The sequence below is a fragment of the Chaetodon trifascialis genome, chromosome 11 (genome assembly GCF_039877785.1).
Source record: "Chaetodon trifascialis isolate fChaTrf1 chromosome 11, fChaTrf1.hap1, whole genome shotgun sequence".
Lineage (NCBI taxonomy): Eukaryota > Metazoa > Chordata > Actinopteri > Chaetodontiformes > Chaetodontidae > Chaetodon > Chaetodon trifascialis.
In genome coordinates this window covers 5,772,490-5,788,674 of record NC_092066.1, presented here as the reverse complement: position 1 = coordinate 5,788,674, position 16,185 = coordinate 5,772,490, and the positions used below count along the sequence as shown (strand labels likewise).

Sequence of the window (16,185 nt, the reverse complement as noted above, 5' to 3'; positions counted from 1 at the left end):
GCTGCACAACGCCGCTTCAACTTTTCCACCAGTTATTATAGTCGGGGAGGTTTTGGACGGGTAAAAGTCACATCGCCTAAAACTCTTGTCTTCCAGCTTTTAATTAAAGCAGTTTCCAGTAAATAAATGCATGTATAACATTATTTCTCCTGAACAGATTTAACAGACTTATTCATTTTAATAAGAGACTTATTCATTTAGAGAGTGTTTAATTTAATCACTGGTTATAAATCTACCTCTGTGTGTGATTCAGCAAGTGTTTGACATAAACAAGGAGACAGGCTGCAGTAAATCATGAATTAAAATGCCTCTAAAAGAATTTTGAACTGACGGCAAAAGAAACTCATGACCTGATTTAAGAAAACGATGCATGCAGCATCTCTGAGCAGCAGCTTAAGTCTTAAGTCTTAATTTAAGGACTTTTTTCGACAGATTTTCAGAGTATAAGGTCAGTGACGTGACACCATCAGTCCTGAGGTGCCATGAATGCCTCGTCTATAATGCTATTTTCTTTGCCTCACATCTCTACCTCACTCCTTGAAGACGCCTCCCATCAGCATTTCAGAGGGCAGGTAGATGGGCGGCAAGTGACTCGCAGCCCTTCTTCAGCAGATAAAAGTCTGAGTCTGACAGATCAGCGGCCTCAGCAGCAGGGGAGCGACAGCAGGAGGAGGCGGGGGTTGACGAGGGGACATTAACTTTTCATTTAGAAGTGAGGAGTCCTCGCTCTGTGTCAGGGAGTCTTGAGGCAGCGTTTTCAAAGTCAGCACCATGTCTGATGTGAAAGGAAACGTGTCCTGTGAGGCGACAGACATGGTCATCCAGGCAGGATGCACCTCCATGATTACACTTACCGCTCGCTCCACCAGATAATGACTCATGAATTAAGAGCTCCGTCACTTTTGGTACTCGCCACGTCAGACTGTGACAGTTTTACTTGCGCTACATTATTTAGTCCTTGCAGTTGCTCCTTGTTGCGAAGCATTTTGTATCTTGGGGTTTGAAAGTGCTCTTGAAAATGTGAAAATGCTATAAATAAAGCAAAACTGAGAGGCTCATATCAACATTATAACACATAAACTGTAGGATAGGGAAGATGCTTCGCCCGCAGACACCGTGTTGTGGTTTTCCTACATTATCTTGTCCAGTTGTGCAGCAGCTGTGCTGTGTCAAAGGAGGTTAACTGATTGCTCTTTTACCAAGGGGGTGGTCCATGGTGGCTGTCTGTGATCCTTGCAGTGAATTTGGGCATAAAGTTTCAAAGATTTATTCCCTTTTTGGACTGTCAGCTTCGAAGTTAGGGACATTTTATTTAACGCTGCTTTAATGTTTTAGTTCGGTCTCGCCGCTCTCATCAGAAGACCAAAAACAGCTAAAAGAGGAGTGAATATCAGACTTGGATTCAGCGGATTGACAAAGACATGAAGAAGAAGAACGTCAGCGTTGTTGCTGAACGTGTAAATACACTGATTATATCCTCCTGAGACCCAGCCTATTCATTTGTGTCCTCTGTGGTGGACATTTGGTTTTGGTCTATATCTTTTGACTCGTTTGAGCTACCCAGCTAACTCCTGGTGTGCTCAGTAGAGGACATCCTGGCCTTTCCAGTGATGTCTCATGTGTTTGGGTGGGATGAGGGGAACTTTGTTTTCATGCTGAGACAAAGTGGAGACTGCAGCAAAATGCAAATGCCAGGAAAAGAGAAAAGATAAGTTTTTTTTGTTTTTTTTTTTAACTATGGTAATCACATATTTTCTTGTTTATGAGCATGTCAGGAATCATAGATTGGAGTCAGAGTTCAGTTAAACTTTTTGTTAGGTAAAATAATAGCAATGTTTAATAATGTCAGTTTTGTTCAGTGGTTCAACAAAAGATACAGGCCAAATGTTCAGGTGCTATTGGCATACTTCATCTGCCGCTGTGCAGTTGGTATTTTTCCTCTGTTACCTGCAGCGGCTGAGAGGAAGCTCCTGGTCTGTTTCTCCAGGATTCAGACAAACTGTTCACACAGCTCAGGCGGCTTTGTCATGTTGGTTTTAACACTAATACACAAACCTTATGGGCGTGAAACAGCGGACTGATTCACTAATCTTTAAAAGGCTGCATCGTTCATATTCTTCCATGGCAGTGAAGTAAACCATGGTTAATGGAGACTGTGTGTCTCATTAACCTTTATCTCTCTGTCCTGTCTTCAGTTAGCAGATTGAGCCACACTGTCTCACAGCACTACCTGAACACACACCGCACGCTGCCTCCAGAGGCCGCAAGTAAATCCAGTACATTTACTCACCTGCTGCCCCTGAGCACAATTATGTATTTCAAATTACTTTTGCTTCGCCACATTTCAGAGAGAAATCATTTGTGCGTGTGTTCGTACACTTTTGTAGTAGAGAAACTGGTTAAAATGGGAGTGCAAGAGAGATACCACTACATTTATCTGATAGCTTCTTATAGTGATAGTCACGCTGAAAAGTAAGATTTTACATTCAACTTATATTAAACTCATAACATTTTGGAGTCTTAGTACTGCAATTAAAAACTATTTTCATTATCGAGTCATCATAATTAGAAAAGTTGTTCGTAATTATAAGTACACACATTATAAGATAAAATATTAAAACTACTGATTATGTCTGATCGACAGTCCAGAAAACCATAGATATTCAATCTATAATGACATAAATCAGAGAAAAACAGCAAATCTTCACGTTTAATACACTTAAACCAGTGAATGTTTGACATTTTGTGCTTGACACGTGGCCAAAACAGTGAATCAAATGGTCTTAATTTCCGATTAATCGCTGCTTACTGTAAATGTCAGCTTCTGAGGAGTTCAGATAAACAGCTTGTTTCAGCTTAGTGTAATCCCTCAAGTGATCTGAGAACAGGAAAACAAGCCCAAACTATGCAAATCACTTAAAGGTGCAAAGCTGCTGCAGTATTACATGACAAACCAACACCTCCACGATGACTCAATCAACTGACAGGCTTCCAGAACGGCTTATGTTTGTTCCCAAAATGCGACATACGGTGAGGCCATGGAAGAGTCCCAGCAACAGGCACACCAGACTTTGTCATCACGTGGTTAATGTTGCAGAACAGTTGCAGTTTGCTTACGTTTGGGCACCAAATCCACTTGGTTAGATTAAGAAACGATCATACAGAGCTCATTAAAACACTTTTAAACTAAGTCAGATTTTCACTATAAAACCTAGAAAACATGTCGGCTACTGCTTGCAGCAGTAATGACGGGTACTGAGACTCGACTAAAATACTGTACTGTTGTAAGGGAAGTTTGAAATGACTTCATTAAGTTTCCTTCTGTTGTCTGAAATGAGTGAGGCCCTCTGTGAACAGACATCTGCTGCTTTCGCCTCCCAGCGACGATCCTGAGCGCAGCTTTTTCACCAAAGCTGCAGTTTAGTTCGCTTGAAACATGCGAGAAAAATGCTCAGGGCGGCTGCTTTTCTGTCTCTGTCTGCTATTCTGTGTGTGTGTGTGAGCGTGCATGTGTGTGCGCGCTCTCAACTCTTTCTAATGAGGTCGGTTTCAGCAGCACTCCACAGCATGTACGTACCCATCATGAAGATGACCTTTGGTTTCTTCTGTTCTGTGCAATAACCTGTCAAAGGAAAGAAAATCGAAGTTTAACATGTGGTGCAGATCAACACACACACACACACACACACACACACACACACACACACACACACACACACACACACACACACACACACACACACACACACACACACACGAACAGTGAGCAGGATATTAAATGTTCATCTACAGTTTTCTGCGGTGGTCCCAGTCATAATTGTTCTCATTGTGTACTGAAGCAGCATGTCAAATGATGTGGTTAAGCTGCGTTTGAGTCAAAAAATGTACAAATGCAGTTGGAAGAACACAATTTAGCAGTCAAATCAAAATGTTCATTTGAAAGAGAACTTATTCAATAATAGTTTCTAATGTCTGCAGACTTCCTGCGCCGCTGTCGTTCAGCAACTATAACCTGAACTCAATCACTGAAAGAAATTAAAGCCACATAACAGTGGCAAGGTGTGGACTGGCAGGTGTCAATCAAACTACATCATCAGTGACTGCACCCAGCATCAGAGGAGAGTTTTCACTGAATACAAAATGTGTTTCATGTTTTAAACATGAAAACCTGTAAATCTGACAGCCAGCACGTTGAATAAACGGGTCTGTTTTCCTTTAATCAGGTGGGTGTCTTCGTCCTCCTCCTCCTCCTCCTCTCTATCCTCTGCCTGCGGCAAGGTGATGTTAGCGTAGCGACAGCTAGCTGACGAGATAAACATCAGGTCTAACTGGCAACAGTGAATCAACAGATGAGGCCTCCTCCACCTGCATTACACAATCAATACTGTTGATGCAGAGCAACGCTGATGAAAGCACACACACACACGCACGCATGCACGCGCGCACACACACACACACACACACACACACACACACACGCACACACACACAGGGCGGCAGGGAGAAGTTCATTCAGGTATCTGGTGAATAACAGTTACATGACGTGTGGCATTTACTCAGATGGAACATTTTGTCTGTGATGAAATGCTGAATGGAGTCAGCTGCTGCTGCTCTCTGAAAACAGGCAGAGAAACACGTAACTGCTAACAAAGCTCTGCTGATAAGATGTGTGTGTGTGTGTGTGTGTGTGTGTGTGTGTGTGTGTGTTATAGAGGAAGGGCAGGGGGGTGTGTTTGTGTGGTCATCTTTTCACTGTTTACACACAATCAATGACACAGAAATCACTTCATGGACTCACTTTCTGTGGCTCCTTCAGCGTAGCCGGTGTCTTCCTCCTCTTCAACCTTGACAGACAGAGAGATTCAGATGAGCATGAACATTCATCTTCTTTGCTTTGAACAAGAACCTGAGATGAGGGAAGACACAGACGCTGCATGGCCAAAAGTATGTGGACACTACAGCAGAAACGGTCAAGTAATGGATCAGTCCATTCACAGACAGATCCACAGCTGTTTTGATCATTTTCCTGTAACATGACAAACTTTCCTCACTTCCTTTTCTAAATCGTGAGGATTCCTGGTTTTCTTTGGGCTTTCAGAAGTTATGATGGTCTGATATTTCGTTATTAGCCGTGGGGCGCTGTGGGCGGGGCTGAGGGCGTGTCCTCCACCATGCCCTTATCTTGAGGAAAGGGGCCTTTCTGTGTGGAGTTTGCATGTTCTCCCCCGTGCTCACCTGGGGGATCCCCCATAAAATGAAACCCCCCCCTAAAAAACATGCATGAAGATCACAACCTGACCAATGGTGACGCTGGTCGGCTGGCAGCCCACCGCTCCTGGTCTGCCGTGGAGGAAGAATTTAATTGTATAGAATTAAGACCAGCAGGGGCTGCACGGTGGCGCAGCAGGTAGTACGCGTGCCTCACAGCAAGAAGGTCGCCGGTTCGATTCCCGGGTCGGCCTTTGCATGTTCTTCCCGTGCATCCAGGTACTCCGGCACAGACCAAAAACATGCTCATTAGGTTGATTGGTGACTCTAAATTGCTCCTAGGTGTGAGTGTGAGTGGTTGTGTGTTTGTGCCCTGCAATCGGCTGGCAACCGGTCCAGGGTGTACCCCGCCTCCTGCCCGTTGACAGCTGAGAAAGGCTCCGGCCCCCCCCCGCAACCCCGAAAGGGATAAGCGGCATAGAAAATGGATGGATGGATGGATAAGACCAGCAGCACGAGGTGTCCATATACTTTTGGCCATGTAATGTGACAAAGACACTGTTTAAAGAACAGAGTATGCAGTGTATAAAAAACCCCCATAGGGGAGTCTCAGTGACCAGGGCGGAGGACAAAAGATGGAGGGTTTTTGAGAAAGCGAGTGAGACGAGCGCAGAGTAAACCCTCAGCCTCCCCGCAGCAAACACATGGTCTGAGCCTGAAGGAGGCCTCAAACTCTCAGCAGCCTCGTTCACTGAATCATCGTTAGACTTACAAACACATGTCACAGTTAAAGCGGGGCACACAAATTGGCCGAGAGACATTTTCCACTTGGTTTCATCTGTTCCAAGAGGAAATCTGACTCATTTGATTTAAGCGCGCTGAGCGTCGACTCTTTCAGATACATAAGGAAAGAATTCCTCCCAGCTGCAGGTTTCCATCGTCATCCTCCTCAGCTGTGGCCATCAGCGTCATTCTGGCACACTAACCTGCTAACGGCTCCAGTGTTAGCATTGAAAAGCAGGACTTCTTAGGATCTATCAGTCTGCTGACACACTGATATTAAAAAGGAGAAGATGAGTGATGACGCTGATCGCTGCTGATCTTTGAGCGCACAGGAGGATAATGATCAGAGCACGACCAAGCCAGGAGCTCATTTTGTCCTCGTCCTTTGTTTTTGAGATAAATCATTCCCTCAACTTAATTATTTAGTAATCTGATTAATAAAATAATTTAAAGCTGCTATAATCAATGAAGTAGCCATGAAGTGCTGCAGAACCTTGATCAACAATGATCTTCTTATACTCTCGTGTATAATGTGCATATATGGAATTTTTTTATTGTGTCCTTTTTATTGTCTTTCTGATCTTTTTATATCTCTTTTCTTCTTTGCCAGCTGTAACAATTCAATGTCCCCAGCATGGGATTAACAATCTTTATTTTATCTTATCTTATCTTATCTTATCTTATCTTATCTTATCTTATCTTAAATATTAATGTTTATGGAACTTTAAACCGGCTCATCCACACTTGTTTGAATGACTTATGCAGGGGTGCATGCTCACACACACACACACACACACACACACACACACACACACACACACACACACACACACACACACACACACACACACCTCATCATCCTTAGCGTTACACTATCTTCCAGTTTCTTCTATTCATGTGTTTAAAATCTAACTCAAAGCTACATATAAAAGAAAACTTACTGGTCAGACAGTCGGTCCGAGCTTAGGTCCCACCTCTCACTAGGCAGATAGCCAATCACACTTTAGGATAATGAGGCGGCACTTGAGCTGGCCAATCAATATTCCCTGTGAACACCTGGACTTCAAACATAATTCAGTGTTGAATGGTCAACTTCAAAAATGCAGAATATCCACGTATTTCAGTCTAAGATAAAAAAATATAACTGTAATAAAGCTAAAACAGCTCCACTGAGAGAATGTCAAGAGGACAGAGACAAATAAAGGTGATAATTTGACACTATTAATTTGATGGGTTAAGCTATTTGAGGACATAAATGAGCAAATAAAGGGAAGAAGATAATTATATTGAATGGATCATTTAATAATTAAAGGCAGGATTTCTCATGTGATTTGGGACAATTGGAGAGGACGGTTGATCAAATAACTCCCAGATGTCTAATGGACTGTGGCTGAGTGCTGTCTCGCTTCTATTCAAGTAATGAAGAATTAAAAATGTAATGAATCATTTAAAAAGGACACATAAACTGAGGACGGATCAGAGTCTGTGTTCGACTTCATCACCGACTGGAAGCTTCCTCTAAAACCTGGATGCTGTTGTCTTTGTCAGTACAAACGTGGACATTATCCAACACAACCTTCAACCATACGATGTTTGTTGGCAGTAGAAACTTTTCATTTCCAAAAATCTGACAGGGATCATCAGACAGTAATCTCTTGGCTCGACTAGCCAGGTCTCTCAGGCATGCAGCTATCAGGATCCTTCATGTGCTTCCTCACCTCCATGTTTCCTTTCACTTCCCACCAAAAAGCAACCGAATGTGCGAAATCTGAGCATCTGGCTTCACATTTGAGAGAAAAACATCAAATATGCACATAAACGCAGCGTGAGATGATGTCTGCTGGATAGAAATATGTATTATTGTTCTCATTCTCACTGTGCCCACCGAATTTAACTGAATTTTATGGAAGTATAAACATCCTCACATCAGGTGCAAAAGCACAAAAACAATATTAAGAAAAAAAAGGCGTCTGTCTGCTGAATAGAATAGATTTTGAGGATGACTACGATGTTTTGGCTTTACATCTTCCTCAGGTGTAATCAGGATTCCAGCCAGATGTGAGTGTCAGGTTTCTGCCTGTCAGTGTTTTCTATCGCATCTGATGTTTTTGTATTAATATTTCTGCTGCATTCATGTATGTGTTGCATTTTCCTGCTGTAGATGCTGAAGGTTGAGCTCATTTTAACTCCTTTACATACTGTTGGCTAGTTTAATCTACAGCAATGCATCATCTCCTAGAAGATCATCACATGTTTGTGGCATCGCTGTCCCGTGAAAAAGTCAACTTTTGTAACAAAGACAGGCTGTTTTCAGCGTCGTGACGATGCATTTTCCAGCTGATCCGAGAGGCTTTTTAGAGTTTATATTTCAGTTTATATGAAACATTCAAATTCAAAATAACTAGTAACCAAAGCTGTCAGACAAATGTAATGAAGTAAAAAGGTGCAGTATTTGGGATGAAGTGCATAAAATGGAAATACTCAAGTACCTGAACTCTGTACTAAAGAACAGATGAGTGTCAGATCAGAAACAGCATCTATCTGTCGTTCTATGGGTCATGTTTGATTTGGAGGACTTGCTGTGTAGTCAAACACTTGAATCCAGGGCCGTACAGTGCGACACTTTCTGTCGCATTTGCTACTAAAAATCGTTCTGTGCGAAGAGAAATATGCATCCACTAGCACAAGTGCGACGGTGTTACGCTGATATCATGTCTAAAATAATAATGGGGAAAACTAGCCTATATTACTGTCTCTTGTCCTATTTGTCAGTTGTTGGAACAATGCTTCATGGGACTTGTAGTTCTAAGTGTGTGCTGTCCTTCTCAATCTGAATACAAAAGAACTACAATTCCGGGTAAACGTTCCCGCCCTCGCTGATCTGTGGCGGGAAACCGCGACTTTTGTATCATTTTTGTGACAAACCAACCGCAACAACTAAGAATAACAAGAAGACTCAAACAAAATGAAGAGGTATTTTTCTGTAGTTTCTACCTTGATGGGTCACAACAACAAGGATGAAAGACGCCGTTTGGAGGAAAATAGTACTACTACAGCATTTACAGAGTCTGACGCTGAATCTTCGTCACTTGTCGCTTCTTCGTCAGACCAGCCTGTCTCCTCAGATACAAAAATGAATCGATTCAACCCTCAGTGGTTAAAAGATTTCACCTGGCTTGTATACGAGCAGAGCAAAAAGGCAATGTTTTGTAAGTATTGTATGGCGGCAGGCGAACGGATGACCAGCACAGACAGTTCACTGATGCGCATTGAAAATATAACACTGTTGATTTTTCATGTTTAAAACTGTTTAATTCATCCTGTTGTGTTCAGGTGGAGAAAAAATGAAGGTTAAAGAATCAGTTTAATTGTTGTTCAACACTGTTAGAATTTCTTATCAGTATCAAATTAATTTAGCCAATAAACACGTTAACTAACCGTCCAACTGCGTGTGCTACTAAAACTTTTAGCTTGCTAGCACCAGTGCTACCACCTAAGAAAGTAAGCGTACAGCCCTGGACTCATAAGGAGAACGATCTTCTAAATGTAGTGTTTTAATACATTTAAGAAAGCTATCTTATGATTTTCAGAATATACTAGATAATAATCAGTCATCAATGAAAGCGCTCAAGACAAGATTATGAAAAAAAAGGTTCAGTTCTTGAGAAAATGTAGTACACAGGACATTTATTCACTGTTTTCTACAAAGATTTCCACCCCCGCAGCAGGTGGAGCTCAAACAGTCTCATTGCAGATCTCCCTGAAGTGATGCTATGTGAAACACAAATCGCTATCCTCGTTCTCACACTGTGCCCAAGCCATGTAATGAGCTTATTTCTGTATTTTCCGAAGCAATTTGCAGTGCAGAGACAGCTGACTATCAATAAACAGCAGAGAGCAGCTCGGCATCATCTGCAGACAGATGATTGAAGAAAGAAATGACCTCCCTTGGCATTTCCATCTATTACCGGCTGCTGACCTCGCGCCGGTCTCAAACTGGCCTCTCATGGTTGTCATTTAGACACGTGGCTGATGGCAGAGCGGGTCGGTGCGAAGTGGAGCTGCAGTCACATACAGCAGAGACCCAGGATGAAGTGAAGCGGAGCTGTGTTCGTGTCAAATAAATGCCGTGAGTGTGGGGGAGTGCCGGGCGCCGACGACGAGCCAGCTCGGCATGTGGCTCAACCAACTGGTCTGATGACTCAGAGAGAGGGAGAAACACATGCCCAGCACGCCCTGCTCACACGTGATGGAGACGAGATATGCAGATAAACAGACGCAAACGCTCCTGTTCTAAATTCCTGAGAAGCTGGTACTGTATGTTGGCATGTGATGCACACAGCGACACATGTCATAAACACACACCTGAAGTCTGAGTCCACGTTAGCGGCTCTGCTCATTAACTGTTGAATGGATGCTGGCGAGACGGTGTTTTCTCTGTCTCATCCAACAGTTGAGATATTTCAGCCTGGACCGAAGTGGTGGACCAACCGGCCGACAGTCTGACAGGCCGTCCCAAAATCCAATATGGTCATGCAGTCCGGCTCATTAAAGTTCAGCGTCATCCCCTGTCGTCTGACACAGAGACAGCTGCTGTAGCTCCTAGGCAGCAGTACTTTTGCCAAGTGCTGTATTTGAGTACAATTGGATGCAGTTTTTGAGTATTTCCTTTTTACGCTACTTTATACTTCTGCTGTGGTATTAGTACTTACTGAATACTTCCTCAAGCAGTGACTTAAACCATAATAACTACATGCCAAACCCTGAGGGAAAGCCGCACAGTCCAGTTCCTCTGCGTCAAACTGGGAGAGTCATGCTAAAACAGGTATGGTGCTAAATATGGTGCTAATGGGAGGGTCGGGGTGTTGTGGTTCCTCCACAGGGAAGCAGGACTCTTCTTAGCAAATGTCACAGCTGTCTGGGATTTGGAAATTAAGGCATAACGTGTAAAATGTTAAACTTTCCCCTGAGATTTAGTAAGTTTAGTTAATACAACATACGAATCCATTAATGCATTTGGCTGTGACATGGTGGCCTAAAATCATCAGCATTTGCAGTACAAAGTAGGAAAGAGTGCAGCAATAAAGGTGCAAGTAGAGAAATATCAAACTAATCCAAAATCTGCCAAATCCGAAATACACACAATGGCAAAAATATAATAAAGGATCATAAGTGACACATGTCTGAAGATGCTTATGGGATTTTAGTCATTAGCTTTGGAGGGTCCTCATTATTAACTGAAGTTTTGGAACTAAAGGAAAAGCCAAGGGATCAGCAGATAAAGAATAATAATAATAATAATTGACACCATCTTATGCAGAGCTCCACCTTTTGTGTGGCTAAAGTCCTGCTAACATGTAACGCAGCAGCAGTTCTGATCATAATTCCTTCGCAGTGACTCACCGGCGTGATCTAATCAAACAAGCTGTTCCAGCGGCCCTCAACTCATTATTTCCAAACCTCAGGACCACAATATTAAACTGTCACGTCTGTCAGAATGAATCTGGAGATGCTCTGTGGGGCTGAAGAATGCTCATCATCATCATCATCATCATCATCTGACAGAAAGCAGCTGCATAATGTCCTGCCTGCACATTTCTGATGGAAATATGTTTGAGCTAATCGTCTGTGTGCCTCTCACTTAGAATAATAAGAAGTGAATGAATTGCCATTTTGTAGGTTGTTTTGTATTTTCACTGAAAACAGTGACAGAAGCTGTTTGAGTCTAAATGACGCCAAGATATGCTGCTGCTAAACGTCATTATTGTCGCTCTGAAACCTTCACAGCCATAATAATAAATCAGCGGTGGTGAAAAGTGGGAAATAATTGGAGGAAAATGTCCATTAGATTTGACACCAGAGCCCCAAAAATAGCTTCTGCGCCCTTCTGTCCCCCTCCTCTGCCACCTTCTGTGGATCAGCACGCTAACAAAATCCATCTCCGTCTCATATCTGAGGCCACAAATCAGTGATGACAAGGCTGCACGTCGTCTTCGTTCAGCTTCACAAAAAGCAGCTTCTCCGCTCGCCGCAGGAAGTGCAGGACAGGGACGTCCCTGTCTTCAACGAGCCGGCTGCCGTTTTTTTTTGTTTGCGCCCTCCTCGTCCTTGAGCCGCTCTGAGGCTCCTGGATTACCACCGTGCTGTATTGATAGACCAAGATTTATTCTGCCTCTGAATGTGTCCGAATCATGACGAGACGGCGGCATTGGCCAATAATGATCAGCCAGCCTTGAAGATCACTTTTAACTGGGATGACTAAGAAGGTTTTAGTAGGAAGTTGCAGCTGGCCGTGAGGCCCAGGAGACAGGCGGCAGGATGTTGGCTGTCAGGTAACACTGTGTTCTTGTGTTTGTGAAGAGAGCTGGTGAAGATTCAGCACTGTGACAGACTCTGTGGACATCAGACCACACACGTCAGTACAGGCTGAGGGCGCACAACCGCAGACTTTTGACAGGGCTGTACAATTAATGCAAGTGCTATCCAAATCATCATATGGCCAAGAGCAATATCCAAATCACAGGAGCTCTTCGGTGAATGTAAAACGTTTCGCAACACACTGTTATGCAGCACATGATCTATTATGGATGTTTAAGATGCTCAAATTCATTTTTCTGCACAGCTGAAGGACCTTTTCTAACAGTAGTCAGCGATCTGATGTTGTTGTCCACACATGAAGGCTTCACATCAAATGTTTCTTAAAGCAGGAACATATCTGGACTGCATGTACGTCAGAGCTGGAAAGTAGCTAAATGCATTCACTAATGCATGAATGTGTATAACTTGGATGTATTGAGTCTATAAAGTTTATGCTACTTTATTCTTCTACTCGATGACATTTCAGAAGCAAATATTGTGTGTTTTACTTCACTGCATTTATTTAACTTTGATTTTTACATTTAAAACATATCAATTTGGGACATTTGGTGCTGTCAATTATGTTGCTGATGAGACCTGCTCAGGTCCACGTCCTCATAAGAATGATAAAGTCGGAATTGTCCCCAAAGAAAACTAGCTGCTGGGTATTTTTACACATGGATTTGCTACTTAAACGTACTACGAGGAGTTTTGAACTGGTGATGAAACAGCCTGACTTTAGCACTGACACCTCGATGTGACCCACATAACCAAACGAGCTAGAAGATTGGCGACTTCTGTGTAGTTATTCTTAAAGCCATGACACCAAGTCTGATCCCCCGGACAAAACGATCTACAGCTCGCAGACTGGAGGAGCATGTTTACACGATCCAAGGCGAAGTCTCACAGAGAGCCGTTTGTTAGCCAGTTAAAGGGAGGCAGGAGGAGAGTTTCTTCTTTTAGAAACTTCTTGATGTTATATTTTGTGGTTATGGCTGATAGTTTGTCAGGATCAGCACAGAGAAAAAGAAAAGAATTGACAGAAAAACCAAAAAAAAAAAAAAAAAAAAAGCTAAAGGGGACAGTGATGGAGCACAGGTGAAGGCACAGCGGTTCAGGTTTTGCTCCCCTCTTTCTCTATTTCCTGTCTCTGTTGAGCTGTCGCCGTCATATAAAAGCAAAAGCCAGATATAAATCATCTTAAAAATCACAACAGTGTAAGTGTGAGTCAGCATGCACAACACCAGGACCCTGAAAGTGAAGCAGCTAAACACAATTCAGCCCTCGTTAATTTCACTAATTACACCTGTGCTTTACCTACTGTGACATGTAATTATCCTGATCACCTCCACTCAGGGAACAATATTGAATTTTAAATAGAAAAAGAAAAAGTACCCAACGTTTGTCGAGATATCTAACTCTGCAATCAGGAAGATAAAAAGTGGAACTGCTCCCTCCACGTAAAAGCAGCAGGGATGGAGTGAGTCAATGTGATTTGACTCTGAAGAGTAGGGCTGGGTGTATTGGTCTAAATATCGATAGTATCGATACCAAGGTGCCTATCGGTATCGGGGGGGGGGGGGGGGGGGGGGATCTCCAAACACACACAAGACCCCCAGCACAGAGACAGAGACTTTCCAGCCTTTTTTTCACAGTGTAACTGGTGATCAGAGAGGCCATTTCAGCAGACTGATTAAACTATTATCACATGTTCAGCCAGCTGAAATTTTTTTTTTTTTAAATATACGCTTATATAAAGATATATACCTCAAACCTGAAGTATGAATATGGCTGAATATAACAACCCTTTGTGTTAACTGTTAAGGAAAATTTGTTTTCCTATTTAGGCTACATGCAGATTACAGCTACAGGCTTAATTATCTAAATCATTTTGTTGTTTCCCTTAGATATTACAAGGACCACTGCTGAGATGATAGTGAAGGACCTACAACCCATCTCTGTGGTTGAACAGGGGGGGTTTAACAGTCTAGTGAAGACACTTGACCCCCCGCTACAGGATTCCAAGTAGGAAATAATTCATGGGGAGAAAATACCTTCATTGTATGAAGAGTGTCGCTCAAAAGTAAAAAAATGTCTCGATGCTGCTGGCAGTGCTGTATTGACCACTGATATGTGGACATCAAGAGCCACAGAGGCTTATTTAACTGTCGCTTGCCATATTATTGATGACAAGGAATAAAAAAATCTTTGTCCTGTGTTTTATCATAATCATAATCAACCAACTAAAGGAAACATCACAAAATTATTCAATCATCATGACATTTCAAGTAAAAAGTATCGGTATCGGTATCGGCGATACTAGCCCTGTATTTACTTGGTATTGGATCGATACCAAGATTCCCAGTATCGCCCACCCCTACTGAAGAGTTATTAAGACCAGCTTTGAACATAAAATGTCTCCACTGAAAGACAACAGGGGACATGTGGTGGCCTGCTGAGTCGCCGCTTTCCTCTAATAGAATCGTATTTTAGCTGGAGCGACCCCAGGATTCAAAGTATTTCTATATATCATGAAGTAGAAGCAGAGAGGGAGAAAATACTCTTTAATTGCTCCTTATCGTGTAAACAGTAGTAAACAGTCATCACAAGCGGCTCCCACGTGTGAATTCAGCGCGCTGTGTGAGCGTGAAAAGATGTGCAGGCCTGACGACAGCTAGCTAGAACCTCCGCGAGGACGCGGCGGGAAGACAAAGGAGAAAACCTTCAGCTAGAAAAATTCACGGAGAATGGCTGAAGTGGATGGAGGCAGAGAGAGCAGAGCGTTTTGTTTCTAGACACTCGGAGGAGGATGGGAAATGAGACAGGGGGTCAGGGTCACGCTTCACTGCAGCGCCAGGACCGTGTGGAGGAATGATGCTCGTCTGCGCCCTCGCCAAGTCTTACACAACAGCGCTCTCCGGCTCGGGACATGTGCTTCGCTGAATCACACGGCCTTTTGAGTGAGTCGCCGTTTTTCAAAAGACCATTTGCAGTTTGCCATTTATAAAAGTGAAAAGCAGAGAGAGCGGGAGAAAGAGAGAGGGAGAGAAGAAGAAGGTTTTCTCTTCGTGATTGGTGGTGATTCAAAAAATGTGATCCTGTAACAGGATAACGGCGTCGCTGTGAAAGGACAATAAGATTGTTATTCGGTTAGCGCACAGGACAGCACTCGAGGTACGAGGTTGTAAGGAAGATGATTGAGGTGAAAGGGCAGCGTTTGGCTGTTTGGCATTTAGCTCATTCCCTTATCTTAAATGCATTACACTGAGGGAGTGTATGGCGTCACTGTCTTCTGTACAGGCTGCTGAGGACTGTTGATGCATTCAGCTGCTGCTGTTGGGATCAAACCTTCCTCATGTAATGATGTTATCGCTGGAATTTGCCCAGAATGTGTTCATCCCAGCACACGGAGACCAAAATGATCATTTGTTGGTCGCACTTGTTCAGATACACTTCGATCAGATCTGTTCTTTTCTGCATTTCTGCAATTTCATTTCAGAAAACGTGTATTTGCATATCTGCCTGCAGGCAAAAACATGGACGCCAAAATGTCAGATCACCATTCAGGTTCAATAAGTAGAAAGGAATTGTAATCCTACCTCATCGTACTTGCAAGCAGCATCTGCCAGGCTGCTGGTTTCACCCAGTAGGCTGAGATCCAGCTCGCTGGGACCTGAAGACAGAAAAACCGAACAATCAGCAGCCTGTGGACGGGAGCCGGAGATTCTCTCAGTTCACTTCAAATGACTGCTTTTAAAGGAAGCGGCAGGAGAAGTTTAGCTGTGCAAATAAAGATGTTTAGACGCTTATTTTAGTGACGTTTTTAGAAAAAAAGTG

The 16,185-nt window shown here is 43.0% G+C and overlaps 1 protein-coding gene across 1 annotated transcript in view; it reads right to left on the bottom strand.

Moving 5' to 3' along the window:
• ak5 (adenylate kinase 5) overlaps window positions 1-16,185 on the bottom strand; it is a 70,712-nt gene that overhangs the window by 14,189 nt on the left and 40,338 nt on the right. The window contains exons 8-10 of the mRNA XM_070973544.1: window positions 15,948-16,021; window positions 4,799-4,844; window positions 3,578-3,622 (exon numbers count right to left, since the gene is read on the bottom strand). Coding sequence (XP_070829645.1) covers window positions 3,578-3,622; window positions 4,799-4,844; window positions 15,948-16,021 — 165 coding nt within the window. The remainder of the gene's footprint in view (window positions 1-3,577; window positions 3,623-4,798; window positions 4,845-15,947; window positions 16,022-16,185) is intronic.